This window comes from Dromaius novaehollandiae, chromosome 13 (genome assembly GCF_036370855.1).
Source record: "Dromaius novaehollandiae isolate bDroNov1 chromosome 13, bDroNov1.hap1, whole genome shotgun sequence".
NCBI lineage: Eukaryota > Metazoa > Chordata > Aves > Casuariiformes > Dromaiidae > Dromaius > Dromaius novaehollandiae.
Window position 1 is genome coordinate 1,243,316 of NC_088110.1, and position 22,972 is coordinate 1,266,287.

Here is a 22,972-nt window from a genome sequence, read left to right on the forward strand (position 1 = left end):
GATCCCAACATGGCAGAGGAAGGTTTGCCTGAGGCTGTTCCTAGGGCTGCAGATAAAGCTGCAGGGAGGCTGCCCAGAGAAAGCAGTGCTGAGTTGTCCCAGGCTTTTCTGCAGCTGGTTTTATCCCACAAAGCCCTGTGTGCACGGGCTGCCTGGGGACGACTGGGGAGGCCCGAGGAAAATGGCCAGCCTTTTGGTGACTTTTCTTTTTTGGGACTTTGGCAGTGATGCTTGTTTGGCATTGGCATCCCAGGCTTCAGCAGAAGCAGAGTTCGTACTAGACCTGCGTGCCCCACATCCAGATATCCCTGTGCCTGCCCTGGATGCAGAGGACCCCTGACATCCGCTGAGCCTGGCTGCGTCCTCATCCCCCTGCCCAGGTTACATGTAATTGGTGTAACCAAACAGCCTGGGAAGCCGCCTGCCAGGCAGGTGACGGCTCAGGCAGTGACTGTGAGGTGGGGCTAGTCCCAGATCAAATCCCCGGCTGCACACCGGTCTGTCTTCCCAAAATGCTGATGGTTGCCCTCAATCGGGTGTGTTGGGGCTCTGCTGTGCTATGTGTGGTACAAAACCAAGCGCACCTTTGGTAGCTCGCAGTCCTTCCTGCGAGCTGGGCCAGGCCTGGCACAGCCCGCGCTGCTCTCCCACTGCCTCGGCGTAGGCCCGCGAGGGGTTTGGTGCACGTCTTCGGACTTGTCTGCGGGGTACCGCTTGCGTCACTCCCCGCAGCATCCCACGTGCTCAGCCTCGCCAGCTGTGCGCAAAACCCTCCTGGAGACCTTGCTACGTTGCGAGAATAGCAGGATCTGGCCCCAAACGAGCCGCAAAGCTGTTGCCCAAGGCTGACGCGCAAGCTCTCCCCGCCGTCAGCAGCATTCGCACGAACCGCGGAGCAGCTGCCTGGCTGCCCTCCCCTCCCCTCGGCGCGGTGCAGCCAGCGCCGCCGGACCTCCGCATCGCTGCGAGCGGGCTAAGGCTGCCGCGGCAGGCAGGGCTGCGCGGGGGCCGCGCCGGGGCTTAGCCGAGGCACCGGCCCAGGGCCCGTTCGCAGCCTGGGCTTCTCGCCCTCGCAGGTCTCTCGGAGCTGGAGCTGCAGGCAAGCAGGGACGCAAGCGGGCTCCAAGCGCACCGGGCGCCGCTGTCACTCAGCCCCGCGGCGCCGAAGGCACGCCCTGCCTCCACAAAGGATGCTGAGCCTGCGAGCAGCTTGCTCCCTCGCATGCAGCCCGCATCCGCCGAATCCCTTATGGACCTACCAACCGAGGGGGAGAAGCTGGAGCACTGCACCAAAGCTAGGCCCCGGCCCAACCGCAGGCACAAGCAGCCTCCAAGCAAGCCAAATGTAAGACTTGTTTTGTTTTTCCAACTAGGCAGGTGGCATGGTGGGGGGGAGGGTTGGTTTGTGTATGTTTTTCTTTTTCTCCCCAACAGGATGAATTATCTCGGTCAGCATTTATTGCAAGGCAGGAATATGAGATGTGGAGAGTGCCACTGATTTATGATACCGCACTCCGGCTGCTGCTGTGTGCACCTTTGAGGTGGGGGAGCTGGGAGGATAGGCAGTGGTTCTGGGAGGCTGGGGGAGTCTTTTCTTTTCCTCCTGATGAATTTGGCATGCTGCAGAACTGTGGGATCTGAGATACAGGCAGAAAAAAGCCCATAGTTTGCGTGCAGAGGGCTGATCTGTTTGTGAATGTCTCCATCTCCCTCTACCTATCTGCGCTGAATTTTCTCCCAAGATTCAGAAATCCTTTTCCGGATCAGCCCCGAAGCACCGGCAGTGAAATGTGATTGCAGCTATCAGGGCCCTTGGCAGAATTGTGCAAAGCGCTGAAGCTGTTACTGTAGGATTGGCTCCAGGGCTCTGCTGGCCTTGACATGGCTGGATTTAACCCCAGAGCTTTCCCACACCTGCAATAGGAGTGTACAGGGAGCGATGCTCATAACCTGCTGGATGTATTTGCAGTGCCTCAGACTGCTTTGGAAGCAAAAAGTAACTTCTGAATGCAGTTGGACCAGGCTCCACCGAGGAGACCAGGCCTGGGAGAGGGGTGGTACTGAGGCAGGGGCAGGAGGGAGGTCAGCGCCTGTTGTGGTGGAGCGCTTTGAGAAGGCTGGAAGCATTTTGGCTGCTGTCTAAGCAGTCTCTGCTCCTTCGCCCGCCGTTGGAAGGGCCTGCAGAGGCAGCCCCCCTGACATCCAAAGCAAGTGGTGAAGAGTTAGGCATACTCTGGAGACCCAGACTGCCGGGGCATAGTGTCAGGTGGCCCAGCTGGTCCCTCGTCTCCGTGGCACCACGACACAGCTGGGTCCTGCCATCTGCCGAAAGGCCATGGCGGACACGTCCACGGTGATGCTCGCCCTGGCCAGGCCCTGAGGTCGGAGCACTGCTGCCTCGTAGCTGATGAGGCTGGAGAAGCAGCAAGGGCTGTTTTACCATGGCACGGGCTGGGCAGAGCCTCAGGACTGTCACCTTGGCACTTCTCCCTGCACCTGAGAGACTGCGTGCCGGCCAGCCTGAGTCCCACCAGGGCATGGAGCTGCTGCTGTTATCAAAGGAGAAATGAAAGGCTGAGGCAAGCCCCTGCCCGCCTGCTCCATCAATCCGCTCTGGATAGGCACACTCACTGCCTAATATTGTCTGCGTGTTTTGCGAGGGCAGGCTTTGATGGATGCAATGTGACAGGTAAAGCAGCTATTGTATCCTGGAATGGATCCTGAGAGGCATAAATCCAGCTGTAATGAAAAGTCATTATGGATTGAAATGCCACCGACAGACAAGTGCCTTCCTCTTGTCAATCGGAAGCCACCGATCCCATGCCCCGTGCCAGGGCTTGGCGGGTGCCACGGTCCTAAAGGAAGGCCTGGCCATGGCATGGAGTGTTTTGCTGCTGGGGCGCAGAGTGGCTGACCTTTGTCTGGACCACAGTGCTTCGAGTTGGATGGAGTTGAACTCAACATGCGAAAATCAGTGAGGATGAGCACCAGGCTCTGTGTGCTGATGTCAGGACATGAAATAAGCCCTGAGTGCGCAGCTGCATGGCTCACAGGCAGGCATAGGCTGTGCAGGACACCCCAGAGGATGCTGCCTTGCCTCTTTCTCATGGAGTGTTGAGCACGGGCTCCCTTGGCTGGGGGCTCTCCAGACCTAAAAGCACAGCACCTTGATGCCTGCAGTCAGCATCCATGGCTCCTGCTCCATGGGAGAGTGGGTTACCTCATGATGTGCAGGAGAAGAGCCCAGCTTCTCTCCCAAAGCCTGACCACCCCTTCCTAGGAGTTGTATGTCCTGGCCTTCACCCCTGCCTCCCGGTGGTGTGGATGGACAGATGGACGGATAGATGGATGCAGCCTGCACTGCCCCGAGGGCTGACTGCAGAGCAGTTCCCTCCTAGGCTTCCAGCTGCCTGCTCCATCAGGAGCAGGGAACATGAGTGTCTGTTCCTTGGGTCTTAAAGCAAGGAAATGTCCCTGCCAAAGTCTTCCTCTTCACAGGGCCCAAGAGGCTGGGATAGCAGGATCAAAAGATTGACCCAGCTGTAGTTGGTTGACCTTGGCCCTGCAAGAGTTGGTTCTGACATCAGGCCAGGGCTGTCCTTGGCGATGCTCAGTGCCCACAAGGCTGGCAAAGGCAGGATTTGCCACAACATGTCCCCAAGGAGGGTCAGAGATGTACCACGGAGCCACATGGGTGTCCTGCAACACAGGCACTTACAGGTAGAGAGCCAGAGAGCACATGGGCACCAGACCTCCACAGTGCTGAGCAGGAGCATGAGTGCCCAGCACGTGACAGTGCCCCACAGCAGGGGTCCTGGCATGACACAGCTGAGGAGGGCAATGCCGAGCCAAGCAGGCCACAGCAGGGGAATTGCAGTGGCTGTTCAGGCAGGGTGAAAGGTTGGCAAGAAGCTTTGGAGATCTACGGGGGCCTGACAAAGTGGCCAAGTCATCAAGGGATCCTGGCTGGGTCACAGCCTGACAACATCCTGATTTGGCTTTAAGGCTGGATGCATGGACCGGGGAAGGGGATGCCCTGGTCCATGGGGGTGCCAGTCCCTCCAGCCCAAAGGGTTTCCAGGCCCTCTCCTGCGCTGGTACCCACAAGCCTTCTCCTGGCATGGCAGACAGGTCTGCATATGTACACGCATGGGACAGGGTGTGCCTGTACACATGAAGCATGTGTGCACACGCATGTGTGGTGTGTATTCACACATCTGTATATTTTTGCTCATCTGTGGGGCCTTCCGGGAGGTGGCAGGCAGAGGAGCTGTACCCGCTGCTGCCCACCCTGCTGCTCAGGCCTGAGCCCAGGTGATGGCCATGCTTGCTCGCAGGTGCAGCCCGTGGCCCGTGAGAACAGTGAGGACAGGAGCATCACCCGTGTGGACGAGGGCCTTGAGGACTTCTTCACCAAGAAGCTCATCACAGAGGAGCTGCTGTAAGCAAACGGGGGGGGTCGTGCCCACAGCTTCCACAACTACAGCAGTGCTGGCCCAGCAGCTGGCACCCCCCAGCATGCTCCTGTCCTGCTGTCATGGCTCACCACGTTTCTGCAGACCACCACCACCTGCAACCCAGACCACCATGCAAACATTGCTGGCTCAAGGTCGGGGCCAAGTGCTAAAGGGATGCTTGGGAAAACAGCACCTCTCACCCCAGGCACCTGGTGGGGCAGAGCTCCGCCTGCCCTCAGAAAGTATTTTCAAGGGCAAACTGGCAGAATGACATTGTGAGGGCACTTGTGGGGTGTGGGATGCTGGCAGGGCCCTGTTCCCACAAGTTTGGGCAGGAGGGTGGTTGTACAAGGGCTGTGGGGGGGTCTGTCCCATAGCAAGGAGGGAATGATCCACCAGGGTCTGGTTGGCCACACTGGGAGAGCCTCCCCAGGTCTGCACAGGGCTGGGCCCAGCATCCAGGGCTGGCACAGGGTCCCTGGGTGAAACACAGCCCCTCAGCAGCCCTGGCCTAACATTTCCCAATGCCTCCTCTCTCCCCAGCCCCACGGCACTGGAGACCTGCCCTGGATCAGCCCTTCTGGCATCCTCTGGCTCTCGCACCCTCAAGAAGAAAATTGGGAACTTTTTTGCATTCAAGAAGCCCAAGTCCAGCCGGGGCTCAAGGTGCGAGAAGGAGCCTGAGGGCAGTGTCACAGCCCCCAAAAGCAGACGGTCGGTACTCAGTGACATCCTACGGCCCCCCAGCAAGGCAGGAGAGCCACTGAGCAAGTCCGAGGAGGGGGGCCTCGCTGCCGAGCCCCGGGCAGAGCCCGAGCACAGCCAGACTCCCGACTCTGCCCGCAGGATCAGGCCCAAGTACTCACGGGAGGGCAAGTCCCAGTCACTCATATTGCTGTCCGGGGAGGATGAGGACACGCTCGGGGTCAGGCACGACAAGGTAAGCACTGCCATGGCAGGCCCCAGCAAGACACCCCGGCTGACTCTGTCACTGGCTTGGCTGCTGGCTGCTGCTGCCTCCGAGGATGCTGATGGTGCCGGGGCCGCATGCCATCAGGGCCTGCGGGACAGAGCCAGGGCACAGGGCTGCAGCCCGCCCATGGCTGAAAGGGAGAGGAGAGCAGGCTGGACACCGCAGGGATGTGGGGATCCTTGAGCAATGACTAGGGAGCCTGACATCAGCACAGACCTTGCCGGCTTGTGTCCTTGCCTCAGGAAATGCAGGGCACAACTGGGGCTGGGGGACTGCACATTTGGCAGGCAATCAAGTAGGTGCTGCTGGTCCTGTGAGGGGTGCTGCCTCCCTCACCACACATCCTGGCATGGCTGTCTCTTTCCTGCAGAAGAGGCAGCTGGAGAAGAGTGATGGGGAGCTGCCCAATTCCTTCGAGCAACGTGTGCACATCATGCTCCACCGCATGGGTGTCACGAAGGGACTGGCCGCCGAGGGCAAGAAGCAACAGGTGGGATCAGCTCTTCTTTAGGGACACATCTTGCACCCAGGGAGGTGGAGATGGTGGCCCATGGGACAAGGTGATGCAGGCCCCAGTCTCACTCCCCTGCCCAGGCCAGACTTAACAGCATACAGGCCTGTGCCACCACTGCCCTCAGCCTTTATCCTGTCACCTAACCCTCTACAAGGAGAGCAGCACATGGGCAGTGCAGGGTGTCTGGCCATCTGTATCTTCTCCACCAGCATGCACCCGCCCCACGCACACTCCCCCCTCAAGCCCTGGCAGCACACTGCTGGTCACAGCCCATCTGCCCAGGAGCTGCCGTCCCAGCTCCGCCTCACCAGATTTCTTTCTCTTGCAGAACAAAGACAGCGAGATCAAGAAAGCCGGTTCAGATGGTGAGGTGCTGCGTCCTGCCCCCTGCTTCCCTCAGCCCTGGCCCTGACCCAAGGGTGCCACAGCTGGGCATCCCTAGGACCGCTTGGGCTCCCAAATGCATGTCTCACAGCAGGGCCAGCCCCCACATCCCGTGGCACACAGCTAGCAGGAACTGGGCCAAGCAACACCAGTTCCCCTCAGGGCTGCTTCGCCCTGTGGTTTAATCACCTCCCCGGGTGCTGGTAGCATGGGGGTGACCCACTCGGTGCACTGATGCTGACCAGTGACCTGTGCTTGCAGGGGACATTGTGGACAGCTCTGCAGACTCGCCGCCCCCCTCCCTGAAGGTGCGCACACACTCCGTGTCCACAGGTAGGTCAGCCGTGGGCTCAGGGGGAAGCACACCAGTTCCCCGGGCAGAGGACTGGCCTGGGGCGGGGGGGTAAGTCTTTCTCCACCATTAGCATCTAGCAGCACTGTATGGGGGCCAGAGCATGGGAGTCAACAAGTACCGCTGCACTAGCCGGTGGGCACAGACACCCTGTGCTGAGGGACCCTTGCACCCATGGGTGCCCAACCCTGATCTGGCCATTGCAGCAGGAAATCCAGCTGTTATCTCCGTCCATGTATGTAACCAAGGGAGAACAGCCCAAGCTGTCTGCCCTGCTGTTCGCCCTGGGGACCAAAGCCCACCCATGCCCTGTGTCCCATGGGTGGATGCAGGCTGAGACCCAGCACCCTAGACCTGCCCAGCCCTCCTCAGAGCCAGACTCAGGGGGGAAAACCCTACACATGGGATATCCATGGCTCTACCCTGCGTTTCCCACAGACACATCCTTACGGAGCAGCCCGGCCAACATGGTGGAGCCCAGCGTAGGCCCTGCTGCTCCCAGGCCAGCCTGGAAAGCCCTGGGGAAGCAGCTGAATGCGGAGCTGAAGGGGAAGAGCTCAGACCTGCCCCGGCGCTCCCTCCCCATCCCCGAACAGAGCGGGCAGCTGGAGCCGACAGGCCGGGAGGGTTGGAGCAGCAGCCTGCCGCGGCTCGGGAGAAGCACGCCAACGGCACTGCTGCGGAGAGTCAGCCACGGCGGGGAGCCAGGCACGAGCACCGCCCCGCCGAACCTGCCAGCACCCCCCGACGCTGAAGGTACGGGCGCACAAGCTGCAGAAAGGGCCCTGAAGAGGGGGGAGCCCCTTCACGGCTAGAGTAGCCAGCGGTGTTTGGGAACGGAGGTCAGCTGAAACTTGAGCCTTGAGCCATCCTCCCCTAAGGAGAAAATGAGCTACAAAAACTAAAAATGCTGGTTCCCTTCTCTGTCCAGCCCTGATGTGCCCCTTAAGCTCTCACAGCTTGGGCACACAGGGCATGCCGAGGGGGCTGCCGGGGAGGCCGAGGTGTTGCAGGACATGCCTGCGGCAGGGACCGTCTCCCAAGCCAGCAGCTCCCCCCGGCTTTTCCAGACAATCGCCTGACGCCACGGCTGGCTGCGCTGAGCGGGACCAGCCGCAGAGCTGTCTCCGTCCACGAGGACCAGCTCAGGGAGCCAGACAGCCTGACGGAGCTGGAGAGTAAGTCAGAGCTGGAGCAGGAGCCCCAGGTGCTGGGAGACACAAGCACCCAGCTCTGAAGGGCACAGGCAGAGCAGCTGGGGCTGTCTCGGGGTGGGGGAGGCGCTTGTCACTCCTGTTCAATAAAGCGCCCAGCAGTCGAGGATTGCTCAGCCAGACGGGCACGAGCAGTGACAGAGGCCTAGCAAAAAGCCCCGCTGTCCTGGCTCGTGGTGGGATGGACAGGAAGACAACGGGAGCGAGGGGATTGCTTCACCCTGGCAGCACAAGCACCTGCCCTGCGGTGCAGCCCCCAGGGGCTGGGCGTGCACTGGGATGCAGGTGACAACAGCTACACATGGGAAGGTGGGTGCTGTGCAGCAGTACCTGCTCAGCTCTCCAGCACCTTCCCTGCACAAACGAACAGAGGGGGCAAAACCCAAAAGTCCATCCATCCCCTTTTCCCTTTCACATTGTTTCCTACACCATGCTGGGGGAGGCGCGTTTGTTGTGGCCACATCCAGACCACCGCTCTCGTAACGCCAGTGCTCTCAGCTCCTCGCCCATCCTCTCCCTGCTTCACCTTCAAGCTCACGCCAGGCTGCCCCAACCACGTAGCCATCTTACGTAATGCCCCGCCGCGTTTTGTTCCCTCCAGACGTAATGATCCCCCTTCGTCTGCGGCGGTCACCTGTGCTGAAACGGAGGAACAAACGCAATTCCCTTGCAGACCCAGAGGTGACCAGCGAGCCCAGCCCATGCTTGGACACCACAGGTAAGGCTGGGTGACAGGGGACTCTGCGCTCCCCTGCCCCTTCCTAAAGTGAGCACGGTGGCAGCGATGGCTTGCTCCACACTAACACCAGTATTTGTGGCCTTTCCAGACGCCGTGGTGCGGGACCAGCCCGGCGCTGAGGACACGCCAGAGGAGCTGCAGCCTGGAGCAGAAGCAAAAGAAGACCAGCCACAAGCTGCGGCACAAACTGTTGTGAATGCACAAGACTCAACCCTAGACCAAAGAAGCCCGGTGCTGGGCCAGGGGGAGCCAGCCCTGGGACAGTGAGCCCCTGCATGCTGCCGCACTGTTTCCAATAAAACCCTGCAAGCAAGCGCACAGTGACAGGGTGATTAGCAACGCAGCTTGGGCACAGAGCACAGGGAAAGGGCGCAGAGCACCCCAGGCCTGCTCTACACCTTGCTTCCATACCGGATTTGCGTGGACACAGCCGAGGGGCCAGCCAGCCTCATCTTTTCCTCCAGCAGCTGTTATGAAGGCAACACAGACACCTTTTGCTGCAGGGACAGCCTGCTTGAGGCCTCATCACAGAGGGTCTGGGGCTGCCAGCCAAGGTGAATCAAGGGCCAGGCCATGAACAGTTCCCAGGGCATGGACTTGCAGCTGCTTCTCCTGCCCACCGCCTGGGGCGGCACGCAGCCTAAGCAGGGCACCATTTCCCCAGCACTGGGCCAGGCTGGAGCCCACCTGAAGGGCAGATGAGCAACACAGCAGAGGCATGCCAAGCAGCATCGCCTTCCCTGGATTGCCTCTGCTGACACGCTTGTGGGCTGTGCATGGTAACAGGGAAAGCTGACAATTTTAGGAATGGATCAGGGCGCAGAGCAGGCAGCAGAGGTGCAAACAACCCAGCTGTGCAAATCAGCTGAGACATTGTTATCAGCGTTACTAGGGTCCTGTCACCAGGCGTACCAGCCCCCAGCCTACCTTCCACTCCTCAGCTCACAAGAGTTAACACTTTCTCCATCACCTCAAAACCCAGATTTGTATCAGAGGGAACAGGAACCATCGCATTTCAAAATGCAGCTCTGTAGTCACTACTAGGAGCGATGCAGCCTTCCGGAACGCACAGCCATGTCTGCCTCTCCATTCCTGCAGATCTCCAGCTGTCACCAGCATCACACCAAAAACCACGTGGCTTTCTCCTGTGCCAACTGCGAGCAGATCACCTCCACTCCACTTCTGGACCAAACACATTACTTACACTGATGTTTACCACAAGAAGGAAGATGCTTGCTTCCCCCCCCACCACCACCTTTTTTTTTTTATACAAGAGCTGTGTATTTAAAAAATATATGCTTTTTATTTTTAATTTCCATACCATAACCCTGAAGGATATTTTGTAATGAACGGCACAGGATCCTACCCAAACCAATCAATAAACCTCCAAACTACTGCACTGACTTCAGAAGGGGGATCAGGTTGCAGGGCCTCTAGGCTGCATCTTTGCCGTCACTGCTGCCTACACTACAGTGGGATCAGAACAAGTCCCCTTCCTGCTGGCTAGGCCAGGTCATTTGTAGTAGACTGTGATGCCTCCACGAAGGAACAGTGTGCCAAGGAGGTGGGAAAAGGCAGCTAGCTCATACATAGGCTGTGCACTGGGTCACTCACCAGCAGCATGGCCGCACAGCTCCCTTCCCGCTCTCAACACGAGGGTGCTAACCTCTAACAGATCACGTCCCCAGCACCTCTGGAGCCAGGGTCTCCAAAGCCAGGCCAACACCATTCAGCTGTCCCCTTAGGGACAAGGGCTCTGGTCACATCCCCCCTCCCCCCGCAATTGCTCTTCCCACACAGCTCTAAATAGAGTTTGTTTTGATGAACCAGTAAACAAGTAAGACAAGAGGCCACTCGTAGCGCACTCAGGCTCCACAAGGTCTTGGCTCAGGACTCCACCTCCCTGTCCGTGAGGATCCAGCAGGCCCACTTCAGCATTGCCTTCGAGATCCTGCAAAACCAAAACGTGAGCCAGGGTGAGAAGGGACACAGCTGGCAACGTTGTGCCAGGGAAAGGAGACTGGGGGCACATGAAGTTTTCTGCCCAGGCACACAGTTGTCTGCTCGGGCAGGGGACACAGCGAGTCTCTGTTGTGCTGTGAAGGGTAAATCAGAGTTCAAGGCCCAGCAAAGATGCAGGGGCCCAAGGCAGGGGTCCCCAAGGGGACTGTATCCTGGGATGCAAACAGCAGTGTCCAGGTGCCACAGGGCCAGCACCCCTAGGGCTAGCAGAGCAGCAGCTAGCTGTGCCTGGAGAACAGGCGCAGCTGGCTCCGCTCAGGGCTGTGGATGACACATGGCTGAACAAGCCCATCATTGCACTGACCTGACAGATCTTATTCGCTCGCAGAGCTCAGGTGATGGGGCCTCGTATCTGTACTGGACCGGCCTCTCCTTCACATACTGCAGAAGGGAAGGGGACAGTGAACCTGGAGCTGGAGTTTGGCTTGCCTTCCCCTGGGTGATCAGCCACAAAAGCAACACCACATCTCCACCAATCCCAAGACCTTGACAAGTAGAGGGAAAGTCAGGGGTCTCTCCCTCACTCAGTCCCAGGTCTTCCAATCTTACTTTACCTGTAGATGTGGCAGAGGCTCCAAGGGAGTGCGGATTTCCACCCATCTAGGGCATGTGCTCCCTCCCCAGCATGAGCACATCCTCACCCAGCACCCCACTGCCACGGACCCTGCGCACAGCAGCTCTGCTATGCCTCTTCAGGAGACAAGGAGGGCTGGCTCTGCTGGGGCCACCCAGTCTCCATTGACACCTGCTTTCAACTGCACAACCCCACCAGAACCAGGCACTGTTACACAGAAACAAGGAGAGGCCACCAGCCACTTCATCTTTACCGGCTGCAGAGCTCCACGCTGCTCCAGCCTGGAGTCCAGGCCACTCGCTGAGGATGCCTGCTCATCCTCCTCCTCAGGGGGTTCCTCTCCACGCTGCAGCCTGGTCTCCTCTCTTCTGCTCTTCTTTGCTCCCTGGGTGCTCACAAACTCCAGCTCCCTGCTCATGTCTCTCTCACTGCCCTGGGGGACACCACTGGCATGCTGCTTGTGCTGCAGTCCCCGGAGGGACCTACACAGGTCAGGCAGCGCTTGGCTGTCTCCCACCAACAGCTTCCTCTTGGCGCCCACAGACTTTCTGCTGCCACATGGGGCTTCTCCCCCCTGAGTCCTAGCATGAGCCAGGCCAACTTCTGTCACATGTGGAGGGAAAGCTGTGCCACTGGAGTCCGCCTGCTCTCTGTGAGGTGCCCCTTCAGTTAGGGATGCCAAGCGGCTGCTGGGCAGGACAGGAAAAGTTGGAGAGAGAGACAACTGGTTGGCCTGTGAGCACGCCAATACTTGTGGGCCTTGAGCAGCAGAGGGGGCTCTGCAGGCTGCCTCTGCAGCTGATGTTGCCAGAGACGTGCCAGCTTCCACAGCGCTGGTACTGGCGTACGAGTGGAGGAGCGAGGGGGATGAAGTCTCCACTGGGGCATCCTGCAGCAAGCTCTGGGGAGAATCCTGGCTAGACGATTCCAACAAGTCAGGGGTGTTGCTGTCAGCAGCCACGTTCAGCTGGGCCTCTGGCGCATGTGGAGAGCCATGCTGAAAGGATTTCTCTGGTAAGAGAGAAAACAGTCACACTGGGCAAGAGGGAAAGGGGCATACTGCTGGTACCACAGGGGAGCACAACCTGTCCCTACATGTGAGACGGGGAGGTGGGCACCAGAGCTGACACAAGGTGGGCACAGAGAACCTAACACTGGAGATCTAAGGCCCGCATAGCACTATTTCCTGGCCAGGGGAAAGAAGCCCAGCATCAAAGAGGAGCTGTGTGTTCACCCACTGAGAGGAGAGGGGCTGTCTGCTCGCAGTGAGGCACACTGCACCACACACAGCACAGGGACTCACCTTCTGAGGAGGTCAGAGTCAAGGACATTGGAGGAAGCCTGTCCCAGGGGTCGTCCAGAGATACCTCTGAGCTCTGTGACAATGCTGTTGACTCCACAGCTGCAAAAACAAGTCAGGAAACTGATTTTGGTGAACTGCAGAGCCAAGAAAGCTGTTGTCCACTCCCAACCCTGCTGTCCACTTCCAACATTGTGATGACTACGAAGAACTGTGTGCAGGGCCTCAGACAGAGAGACAGTGCTCGAGGGGGGCTCTGAAACTTCTTTCCAGCCAAAACTGAGGTGCTAGAGCTTCCCACTGCCCTGGGTTGCCCACTCCCATCAGCTTCATTTCAGCCAGGCTCCTTCTAAGACTCCAGCCATCCCCTCTAGCAGGCAGAAGGGAAGTCAGACACTGCACAGAGGGCAGGCAGGCAGGACAAAGACCTCCCTCTGTGCCTTTTCTTTGGTGGGACTACCAGAGAGACTGGCCATCTCACTGCTGAGGCAGGCGGAGGCAGAGCCAGCTGGCTATGCTGGGGCACCACTGCATCATGCTCACAGAGCCCACAACTCCCAGTAGGAGGTAAACAGCACTGCGACCCTTCTGCACTCTGGTAACTGAGAAACCCTGTAGAAGCTGCTCATGGCAAGTGCCCTGCAAACCTGGTCCCCATGAGGGACATGCAGGGACAGAGTTGCCACCACAAGCACACATCTTTCCTGGTGTCAGATAGCCTGGATTAGATCTCGCACCGTCCAGAGCAGCAGTTCCTCCCTTGGGCACCTCTTGTGCACAGAGCTCTTGCAGGTGCTTCTGCAGCAAAGCTTGCATCCAACCAGGATGGGGCGACACAGGCCTGCCCCACAGCAGAAATACCAATAGCCGAAGCTGTGTCAGTGCAGAGCCCATGCTCCGACAGGTGACTCGATCAAAGGCCAAACACTGCAGGAATGAGCACTCCCCTTGGGCCACGGCAGCCAGGACATTCCAGCCTCTCCACCAACATGCACTGCGCCAAGAAACCTGCTGCCTCCTCTCCAAGGCACTTGGCATTTGCTGTAGATGACTGCAGGGAAGTGCTCCCAGCACAGCAAATAGATGCTGCTCAGCAAGAAGACAGCAAGAATGGGACTGCTGCCTGCCTGCTCAATGCACAGCTATAAGTCCTGGTCTCCCAGAGACCCACCTCTGCTGGTACTTCCTCCTCTGCTTAATGCAAGGAGAAAATGGGCTGAGTAAACTTCACAGAAAAATACTAAGAGCCTGGACTGGAGCCGCAGGTCTTGCTACTCACGGCTGACTTGGGATATGACACTCTGGTCATCTGGCACCATCCTGTCATCATTGCTCTTTCCAGGAGTCATTTCACACGCATCTGCAATGACAGGGGCACTGCTGGTCATATCTCAGCACACTGCGCGGCCATAGCAAATAAAGCCCTCTTCCCACCCCAGAGAGACCCAGGCAGCCTAGAGGAATTCCAGCTCCTCAGAAGTATAGGAACTAAGATGCCAAGAAAGTCAATGTGCCAAGCAGGCTCATGACCTACACACCCCGCAGAACAAACAAGCCTCTCGAGATGCTCTGTAATGTGAGGGCCTGCAGCTGTTAAAATTTCAGCTTCTAGGTGCCCGAGTGTTGTGCTCAGTCCATAATCATGTTAAAGTTCCGTATTTCACTTGCTTGGGCTCTGAACTGCCCGCCTGCAACCTCCCAGGTGAAGCCCTAGCACTGACCTGCCTTGGAGGCATCGCAAACTGCCTCCTCTTCAGGAGGGATCACCAGGATGTTGGCTGGGACCATGAAGACATCCTCGCTTGGCTGAAATGAGAAGCATTACTTGGCTTCTGCTATGTAGTCCCACCCTAGCAGCAGGAGCTCACCCAAAGCTGGCAGCTGAATATGCATCTCTCTCCCCAACAAGCCTCCAGCTCTGCCCACTGCTCTTCCCCTTCCTTCTCCCACCCACCCCCAGAGCAGCCCATCTCCACAAGGTGCCACAGCCCTGTTTCAGCCACAGACACAGCTACAGGTCAGGAACGTTCACGGCAGCCCAGACCGACCTCTTTCTTGCGCTCTGCCTCCCACTGGGTCACAAGAAGCTTGACCTTCTCTGCTGTTGGCAGCTCTTTGGGCGTCTGTAAATCCAAGCATTCCTCAGCATTTTGCTTCAGAACCTCAAGCTGGTTCTGCCCTATCGCATCAATCAGCTGAGAGATGGATGGCTCTGGAGCAAGAAGAACACGTGTATGTTAGCATGAAAGATGCCCTAATTCAGGCATGTGCCCTATGCAGCCCCATTTGCAGATGCTTTTACTTTCCAGTGCATGACTGTCACATGCACTGAAACCCAGGGAAACACACAAAACTCAGCATTTCCTCTGCATCCAAGAACTATCTTCTCCTTTTTCTTCCCAGCCACACAGCATCCTCACACATCTTCTAGACAAGCATTATTCTGTCATGAATGCACAGCCATTGCAGAAGGGCATGCAGTAAGACGGGGCAAAAGGAACATCACTACTCCAGCACAGACAACCCCACCAAAACCAGGGTAAGGAAAGGGTGTGTTCAAAGCTCAAGACAATCTAGCACACAGTCAGCATCCTGAACAGGACAAGGGTCAACGGGGAACCCAAGAAGCCCTTCAAACTGCAGGCCAAGCGCAGACCCTGCAGGAGAGCTCTCTCAGAGGGGCTTCTCCAGTCTCTCATCATCTGGAGCAGCACTACAAGCATGGGTCTGCTTTAGGCTTAGCAGCAGTGCCTTTCAACACTGCTCTGAGCCTCTTTCTCTCCTAACCAAGAGAAATATAGCCACAGAGCAAAGCACCCCCTGAAGTAACTAAGGTTCCCAGATGCTGGGGTGGATGGGACTGAGCCTAGCTCCTGACAGGCAACAGACACGTTGCTACTCCCCACTATCCCGGTGACCAAGGGCAGATCCAACCCAGTCTCAGTGGCGAGAGCACGCTTGGGGCTTCTCACAGAACCAGGCTTGGCCAGGCTGGGTCAGGCATGGCACCCCACCCAACTTCAGGACCCCGTCATTCAGCTCATCTGTGAAAGGGGCCACTCGGAGATGGTTGTGCTGCACCTGCCTAACACAGACCAAGCTCAGAAGAACCATGAGTCCCACACTCTGTTCACCCCCAGACAGCCACAGCATTACACGCCCCCCACAATCCTTTACCTGAGCTGGGGTCGCTCTTCAGAGAGAGACTCCTCCTGTAATAATCAATGAGGAGAGAAAGCCGGGTTAAGGCCAAGGCACATGCCAGCGACCAGCCCTCCGCAGCTGTACAGAGCTTTACAAACCGAGCACCCTGTCCTGGAAGAAGCAGCTTGTGGAACTAGTGGATTCCCCATTGGTGTCCAGATCCAGCCACCAGGCTCCTCTCAGTATCCCAGTATCACCCATCAGGGAGCCTTGTTCCTGCAGACAAGCCTATGGGGAGCCTTCCAGGTCTCCAGAGCTGGGGCTCCTTGGGAGATGCAGGAGTGAAGAACAAGCTATGCAGGGCTTTTGCTCAGCCTCACCCAATTAAGTGCCTTGCTTTGCACGTTCTACTAAGTTCTCTCTCATCCCAGGGCAAGGAGTTGCACAGATTAACCTGGAGCTGCCATAATATGTGGCTGCCCTCCCTAGCCAGTGCCGGCCACGTACAGAGACTGCATGCATCTCATCAAGGATGGTGTCCGGATATATTCCCCGACAATCATCAGCCCTGTACTTACAGCCACAGCTCCTTTATCTTCCGTAGCACCGAGGGCTCCTGGTTCCTGGAATGACAGAGGGACGAGTTACTGATCCAGCATTTCCTCCAGTGCACACACTCCTTCAAAGCTTGCCACACAGAGAAATCCTCTTCCAAAGGGCGGAAGATCTCCACAACCATGTCATACTGGCAGAGCTTCCAGCCTGGAACTGCCAGTGCACGCCATTGTGCTGAGGACTCCCAGCCTCAGCACAATGGGGCAGATGCTGCCAGCATAGCTCCAGGGAGAGGAGGGAGCCCCACAAACCAGAGTCCCCCAGCCCACACCTGGGGACGTACCCATCTGACGACTCCAACCTCTGCCTTTCCATGGGCAGCACAATGAACCGCTGGGCAGTGAGAAAAAACTCGCAGTCCTCCTGAGGGGCAAATGGAGCCCATAAGGTACAGGTGAGTGATTCCCCCCACCCCCAGGGTTAGTGAGCACCCATGAACCCACCCAAGCAACACTAGCAACCCTCCAGCCTCGGTGAGGGACACCTACAAGGAACAGGTCATCCCCTCCCCTTCAAGAGGGGGTTTCAGACCCTCCTGGGTCAGTTCACAGCCCTTTCAGTGTCAAGAGGGTTTAATCTGCTGCTCCAGCTCCCCAAAGACCCCAGCAGTAGAAAAGTCTGAACACAGCAATCATGGACACCAAGCAGGTGCAGACCAAGGAGTAGCACCCAGCTCCAACAGGCAGCAGCAGACCCTCCAAAAGCCGCCAGCCTGAGGCCAGAAGGGCACCCCGGAACTACGCATGGGGAGAGCAGGGAGCTCTCCTCCACAAGCAAGCAGCACAGGCCTCCCCTGGACATGGAGCTGGTAGCTGCAGAACAGCAAGAGGCAGCAGCAGGATGGCCAGGGAGACAAGGTTTCTGCTGAGGAGGTGCACCATGTCCCCAGGAAAGACTCATGCCACCCCCTGCCCTGCCATCCAGTAGCCAGGACAGGCCTTCTTCACTGCCACAAATCCTTCCAGGAGCTGAAGACCAAAGGCCTGTTTGGGCGAAATGGTTTCCAGCAGCATGGGAGGAGCTAAGCCAGCCCTCATTTGACTCTGGCCCCTTGATACAGCCCCATCAGTGCATAAAAGCATGCAGGAAGCAAGGCAAGGTCAGGGAACAAGTCACCTTCACTCATCAGAGAACAGTGCCTTACCAGCCTGGCCTCCTCCCGGAAACACACCGTGTACTTCTGCAGGACGATAATTCTGCAAATAAGGCTGGAAAGCCTGAGCTGCATGTGGGAACTAAGAAAAGAGCAGAGCAGGACCATCTTGGAAAGATGAAGAAAGGAGTCACCCAGACAGATAGCACAGCTCCCCTTTCAGCTACTCCAACCACATGGGGCACATTGGAACACGTCTCAGAACGAGTGTCAGGGACTGAACACAGCACAGTGCTGAGAGCTGCTTTTTATCCTTGGCTCAGCACCAGCAACTAGCCAGTCACTACTGCCAGCTGGAAAACAGGAAGGTTATGTCCAAATGGGGAAACTGAGGCAAGCTGCTACCATTGAAGGAGCAGGTGGCTGAGTCAGGACTAAGCCTCTATGCCAGGCTTCAATACCTGTTTTTGGATCTCTAGACTTAGCCCCAAACACAATATGGCATGTAGAAAGAGCAGCAAGGCATCCACCCTGTACTCCACAGCTAGCAAGAGCCAGAATCAGCCACTGCTCCAAGCAGCAACACCAGAGGCAGGACACAAAATCCTGCAACTGGGAAAAAGGCCAAGTAGTCCACATTTCCCAGTTCAGGACAGTATATCCCCTCTTATCCCTGGGACTCTAGCTACTGCTTTTCCTCCTCTACCAACAAACAACAACCCCTTTAGCACAGAGCTATTCAGTTTTACGTAAGGAAAAATTACAGACATTTTCCTTCTGTTTTTCCTACTGGGTCAATTTGTAAATTTTCCCCTTTCCCCCAAGCAAACATATAAACAATTCTTTTTATGAAAGAGTGATGGGGAAAACATGCCAACCACAGACTAGGCAAGCAAAGTGTGCAAATATCCAATAATTGGCTAGCTTTTGCCTCCCTAAGTTAAAGCGTGTCAGGCCACCATGGTTAACGCCCTAGCTCCTTTCACAAAGGCCATAGGCTCTTTAGACATTTCTAATGATGTCTGCATGGCATTGCAATTTTTGCCTTCGCATCCCTGTGCATCCTAGTTGGCCACGACTGGAGTACCGAGCGCCAGTGTTCGTGCCTGCTTCTTCTAGCAGCAGCTGGCTCTTCCACACAGACTTCCCACCCTGCCATTGCTTTAGCTTAACACAACCTGAAACAAGGCCAGCCAGGAGCCCCACTAGCAGCTGTAGTGAGCAGCTGTCCCAGCCACAGCCAAGTCAAGACGGAACCCACTTTTCTTCGGCCTGCAGAGCTTCTGACGTAATGACCACGCGGATGTGGTAGGACCCATCTGAGACCTGCAGGACAGCATCTTGGAGCACCTCGGCTTGGCCTGGAGCACTTGGGTCACTCAAAACCTATCCAGATTGAGGAGAAAAGAAAAAAGAATAAAAGTCTCATTCCCAGTGTTCCCAGTGAACAAAGAGAGCACACCATGCTCAGTCAGGAGCCTAGATTCTTAGAAGAGGAGGTCACCATCCACCATTAAGCTAGAGCGTAAAGCTCACCCCAAGGCCCAGAGGTCCTGTATGTGCCCATACCTCCTGGCTGGACCAAGCAGACTCAGCACTACAACACAACTGGGAACACATCACATTTGTGGTAGCATTGCTGGGGAGAGCAGTCAAAGGCAAGGTGGGGGAGAAGCCACAACAAAGCATTTTTTGTCCAAGCCAGCTGCAGGAATGAAGGCAAAGCAGTCTGGGCAGGCTTAGGACACATGCTCTAATGAAGCAGAGGAAGACACAGAACTGCACTAAGTAGCAGAGTCATTAAAGTCATTCCCTTCCCTTGAATAAAGTTCCTGGCTTATCAACCCTGAGCCAGTACTAAGCCACACTCACACTGTGACAAAGCAACCCTTGGGGGAAACATTAGCCTGCCCTGCCAAGTCCTACATCTACATGCTAAGCAGGCAAGGAGCTGCGGGTCAGCCCCAGCCTGCCCTAATCCATGCTCCCAACTGGGAGCAGGGAATGTGCCAAAAAGTGGGGAATCAGTGATTTCACCACCCCCACCTTCAGACAGGACTGCAAACAGGACCTCAAGGTGTTCTCTCACTGTCATTTTTTATACCCATCTCCTCTCTTCTTCCATTTAAATCACTAATCTTTCTCCTTTTTCCTCCTGTTAGTAAGGAGCCATGTGAGCTGCCTCAAACACCTCTGTTTCCACAACAGACAGAAGACGACTGACCTGAAAAAACAGCTGAAAACAATGGTTTCCACAGCAGGATCTCGCTACAAGTTTCCCAGGCCTCAGAGAGACCAACAAAACGGAGCACTGGAGCTGGGTTTCCCCAGCAGCCAGGTCAAAGGTACAACCAAGCACAAGATAGAAACTGCACGTCCTACCCTTGCTGGGTCTAATATCCATTTGTGCACCCTGTTGTCCCACAGCATCTTCACCCGACCATATCACAAAAGGGACCGTGAAGCATTAGAAGGCACCAGTTAATAACTGTTTTATATATATATATATATATATATATATAAAAAATATACATATATAAAAAATATAACTGAATTATTCAGTTACATATTTTATACTTATGTAATTATCTTAATAATTAGCCCACAGCTAACAATAATTCAGCCCTCCACAATGCTTGCTCCGGGACAGAGGAGCTGCTGCTGGGTTGCAAAGAGACAAAGGGGCTAGAAGAGAGTGTCACAGCTCTAAACACCAGATGAAAGGAGTCAGCAAGCACAGCAGCACTGTCTCAGCTCAGTTGTTTTTCTCCTTCTTCCTTTATTCAATCCACTGGGCCTCAGACAGGCAAGACTTCCCTTATTAAAGCTCCCTTCTGCCTTGTTGGACAGGTTACTGTCCAAAGACTTAGTCAGCACTCCATATTGCTAAAGCTTTCCAGGAGCTACGCAGGAGAGGGTTTTGTGATCTAGAGTCCCATGCCCTGAATCACAAAGCAAGAGGAAGTCTCAGATCAGCCAGCATGCAGGAGAGGACTCCCTGTTTCAGTCCCACCAGGCCCTAGGCTCACTATCAGACAGGACAGGAACTGTGACTCCAGACCATGTGACCATGCGCCAGCAAAGCGCCCTTGTGGCCAAGAAGGCCGATGGTATCCTGGGCTGCATTAGGAAGAGCAGAGCCTTGCCAGCAGGCTGAGGGAGGTGATCCTTGCCCTCTGCTCAGCCCTGATGAGGCCACACCTGGGGTACTGTGTGCAGTTCTGGGCTCCCCAGTATGAGAGAGACATGGACATACTGGAGCAAGTCCAGTGAAGGGCTACTAACATGATGAAGGGACTGGAGCATCTCTCTTATGAGGGAAGGCTGTGAAAGCTGGGACTGTTCAGCCTGGAGAAGAGAAGACTGAGGGGGGATCTTATCAATGTGTATAAATATCTGAAGGGAGGATGCAAAGAGGAGGGGTCCAGACTCTTCTCAGTGGTGCCCAGCGATAGGATGAAAGGCAAATGGACACAAACTGAAACAGAGGAAGTTCCACCTGAACGTAAGGAGAAACTTTTTTATTGTGATGATGACAGAGACTAGAACAAATTGCCCAAAGAGGCTGTGGAGTCTCCTTCCTTGGAGATATTCAAAAGGCATCTGGACACGATCCTGGGCAACATGCTGTAGTTGACCCTGCTTGAGCAGTGGGGTTGGACTAGATGCTCTCCAGAGGTCCCTTCCAACCTCAACCATTCTGAGATTCTGTGATATCCTCAGAATATCCTCTTCCTCAGCAGGTCCCACTTCTGCCTTATGCTACCCACTATCAGGCCCTCTCATCCCAAATAATGTGGCAAAACAAAAGATAGGACACAGAGAAGAGGAAGGTAGATTGCAAGTGGGAGGCTTGGAGGTTTTAGAGACTGCAGACTCTTTGCACAAGAGCATATCGCACATACCAGAGGCACGAAAGCTAGCCATAACCACAAGAGCTAGGCAAAGCACAGTTACTCCACCTTAAAAAAAAAAGAAAAAAAGAAAAGAAAAAAGAGACTTTGAGAAGGAGAAGTCACCCACCTGGAACCACTGAATTGGGAATTGTTGAATATTTTCAGGAATTCAGATTTCAAATGCTCTTGTGCAAGTAAGAACAGCTCCCTTGGTACCTACCCGGAGGACCTGCCCTGCCAGGAGATTCTCATTGGCATCCAGCTGCTCATAATTCATCAAGAGATTTGCAATCCAAGGCTGCAAGACATAGACTTTAGAAGACATGTTCTTGTTTTCGTACACAAACCTGCAAAAGAAGAGATGAGGCACCAAATCTGAACAGCAGGATATGTAAAAATCTCCAGAGTCCAAGCAACAGCTTCACACACCAAAAAACAACACAACCCCCGGGAGCTGACTCAAGTGCCCACTGACAGCGAAATGTACCCACTTCTAAGTGATGGCACCCCAAGCTGGGTCTGACCCATTAACTCTCAGGCCACTGGCACCAGTTGGAAGCCCGGCTCAGGAAGATGCATCGCTAGAGACACACAGACCTATGGCATCCACACATGCTGCAAAAAAGCAACATCCTCTCTGGCAGAAAATGAGCTGCAGGACCTCAGCAGGAGGAACCTTGTGCTAGCTGTATCAGAGCTTTTGCAAGTCTCCCACCAAGTTCAGAACATTTCTTCCCCCCTTCGTGTAGGCTTTACTATCCTCCACCATCCTTCTCCTGTGTCCAGGACTTGACCATAACTGGTTTAACCACAGGGAGGGGAATGGGTCTCTCTTTGCTGTGCAACAGGGGCCAGCTGGGCACAGTCACTGCGCCAAAGAACCACGTCTTGCCGCAGCGCTCCAGGGACATGCTGGACTCCAGGGACACCTCAGAGAAGGGCCTGCCTGGCACAAAGCGCTCGGGATTCCCACTCTCCAGCGGGGCCTCTCGCCCCGGCAGGCGGGAACGTGGCGGCCCCACTCGGCGCAGGGCGGGGCCCCGAGCCCCCGCCTCGGAGCAGGGCCGCGGGCGCAACTCGCATGGAGGCGGCAAGGCACCCAGGGGGTGCCCGGTCTCGAGCGCCGCGGGGCCGGGCCGGGCCTTGAGGCCGCCGGTACGGTACGGCACGATACGGTACAGCACCCGCCGCCCGCCCCCCGCCGCAGGCCCGCAGCCGCGGCAGCCCCCCGCGGCCGCCCTGCCCCTTCCTCGGCCCCGTCCTCCTCCTCGGCCGCGGCCCCTTGCCCAGCCCCACCTGGGCTCCGGAGCCGGGCGGGCCGCCGCCGCGGCACCCAGCCGCTCCTCGCCGCCCTGCTCCGCCGCCATGGCCGTAACCCGGAGCAGCACCCAGAGCCGCCGCCGCCGCGACCCGGAAGCGGAAGCGGGGCCTGGCGGGGCGGGGCGGGGCAGCCGCCGGGGTTGCGCGGCCTCCGCCGGGGGGGTGGGAGGGCGGTGCAGGTCCAGCAGCGCCTCCCGTGGCCCTGGCGCTGGGGGCGTCGCGTCCCCGCGGCGCTCGGGCTTGTCCCCCGCAGGGCCCTGGCGTCTGGCGCGCTGGCCCGTTCTCGGCCGGCGTGCAGGCTTGCCCCCTGGTTTGTTAGTTCTCCTGTCGTTTGGCTTTCTGTCGCCAGTTCCCGGGTGTTTCTTCTAACGTGAT

The 22,972-nt window shown here is 56.7% G+C and overlaps 2 protein-coding genes across 3 annotated transcripts in view; one reads left to right on the forward strand and one right to left on the reverse strand.

The window, feature by feature from the left end:
• The window catches only part of CARMIL2 (capping protein regulator and myosin 1 linker 2), a 37,698-nt gene extending 27,661 nt beyond the window's left edge, over positions 1-10,037 (forward strand). Inside the window, exons 31-41 of the mRNA XM_064519321.1 lie at positions 1,077-1,345; positions 4,338-4,441; positions 5,001-5,123; positions 5,304-5,397; positions 5,801-5,920; positions 6,273-6,309; positions 6,590-6,661; positions 7,119-7,436; positions 7,751-7,858; positions 8,496-8,612; positions 8,722-10,037. Coding sequence (XP_064375391.1) covers positions 1,077-1,345; positions 4,338-4,441; positions 5,001-5,123; positions 5,304-5,397; positions 5,801-5,920; positions 6,273-6,309; positions 6,590-6,661; positions 7,119-7,436; positions 7,751-7,858; positions 8,496-8,612; positions 8,722-8,900 — 1,541 coding nt within the window. The 3' untranslated portion in view covers positions 8,901-10,037. The remainder of the gene's footprint in view (positions 1-1,076; positions 1,346-4,337; positions 4,442-5,000; positions 5,124-5,303; positions 5,398-5,800; positions 5,921-6,272; positions 6,310-6,589; positions 6,662-7,118; positions 7,437-7,750; positions 7,859-8,495; positions 8,613-8,721) is intronic.
• On the reverse strand, positions 9,913-22,705 carry LOC112993587 (uncharacterized). 2 transcript variants are annotated; one of them, XM_026117370.2, is made up of 14 exons: positions 22,574-22,705; positions 21,498-21,624; positions 18,643-18,767; positions 17,433-17,523; positions 16,572-16,651; positions 16,252-16,296; positions 15,707-15,741; positions 14,578-14,741; positions 14,251-14,335; positions 13,809-13,889; positions 12,533-12,631; positions 11,483-12,240; positions 10,960-11,036; positions 9,913-10,584 (listed from the first exon to the last, which is right to left on the reverse strand). In XM_026117370.2, exons 1-14 carry the CDS (start codon positions 22,642-22,644, stop codon positions 10,521-10,523), a joined length of 1,902 nt encoding a protein of 633 aa, XP_025973155.2. In that variant the 5' UTR covers positions 22,645-22,705; the 3' UTR covers positions 9,913-10,520. The 2 variants fall into 2 exon arrangements, with proteins under 2 accessions (XP_025973155.2, XP_064375393.1); XM_064519323.1 differs by lacking the exons at positions 21,498-21,624; positions 22,574-22,705 and adding an exon at positions 21,405-21,488.
• Positions 22,706-22,972: the final 267 nt, after the last annotated feature.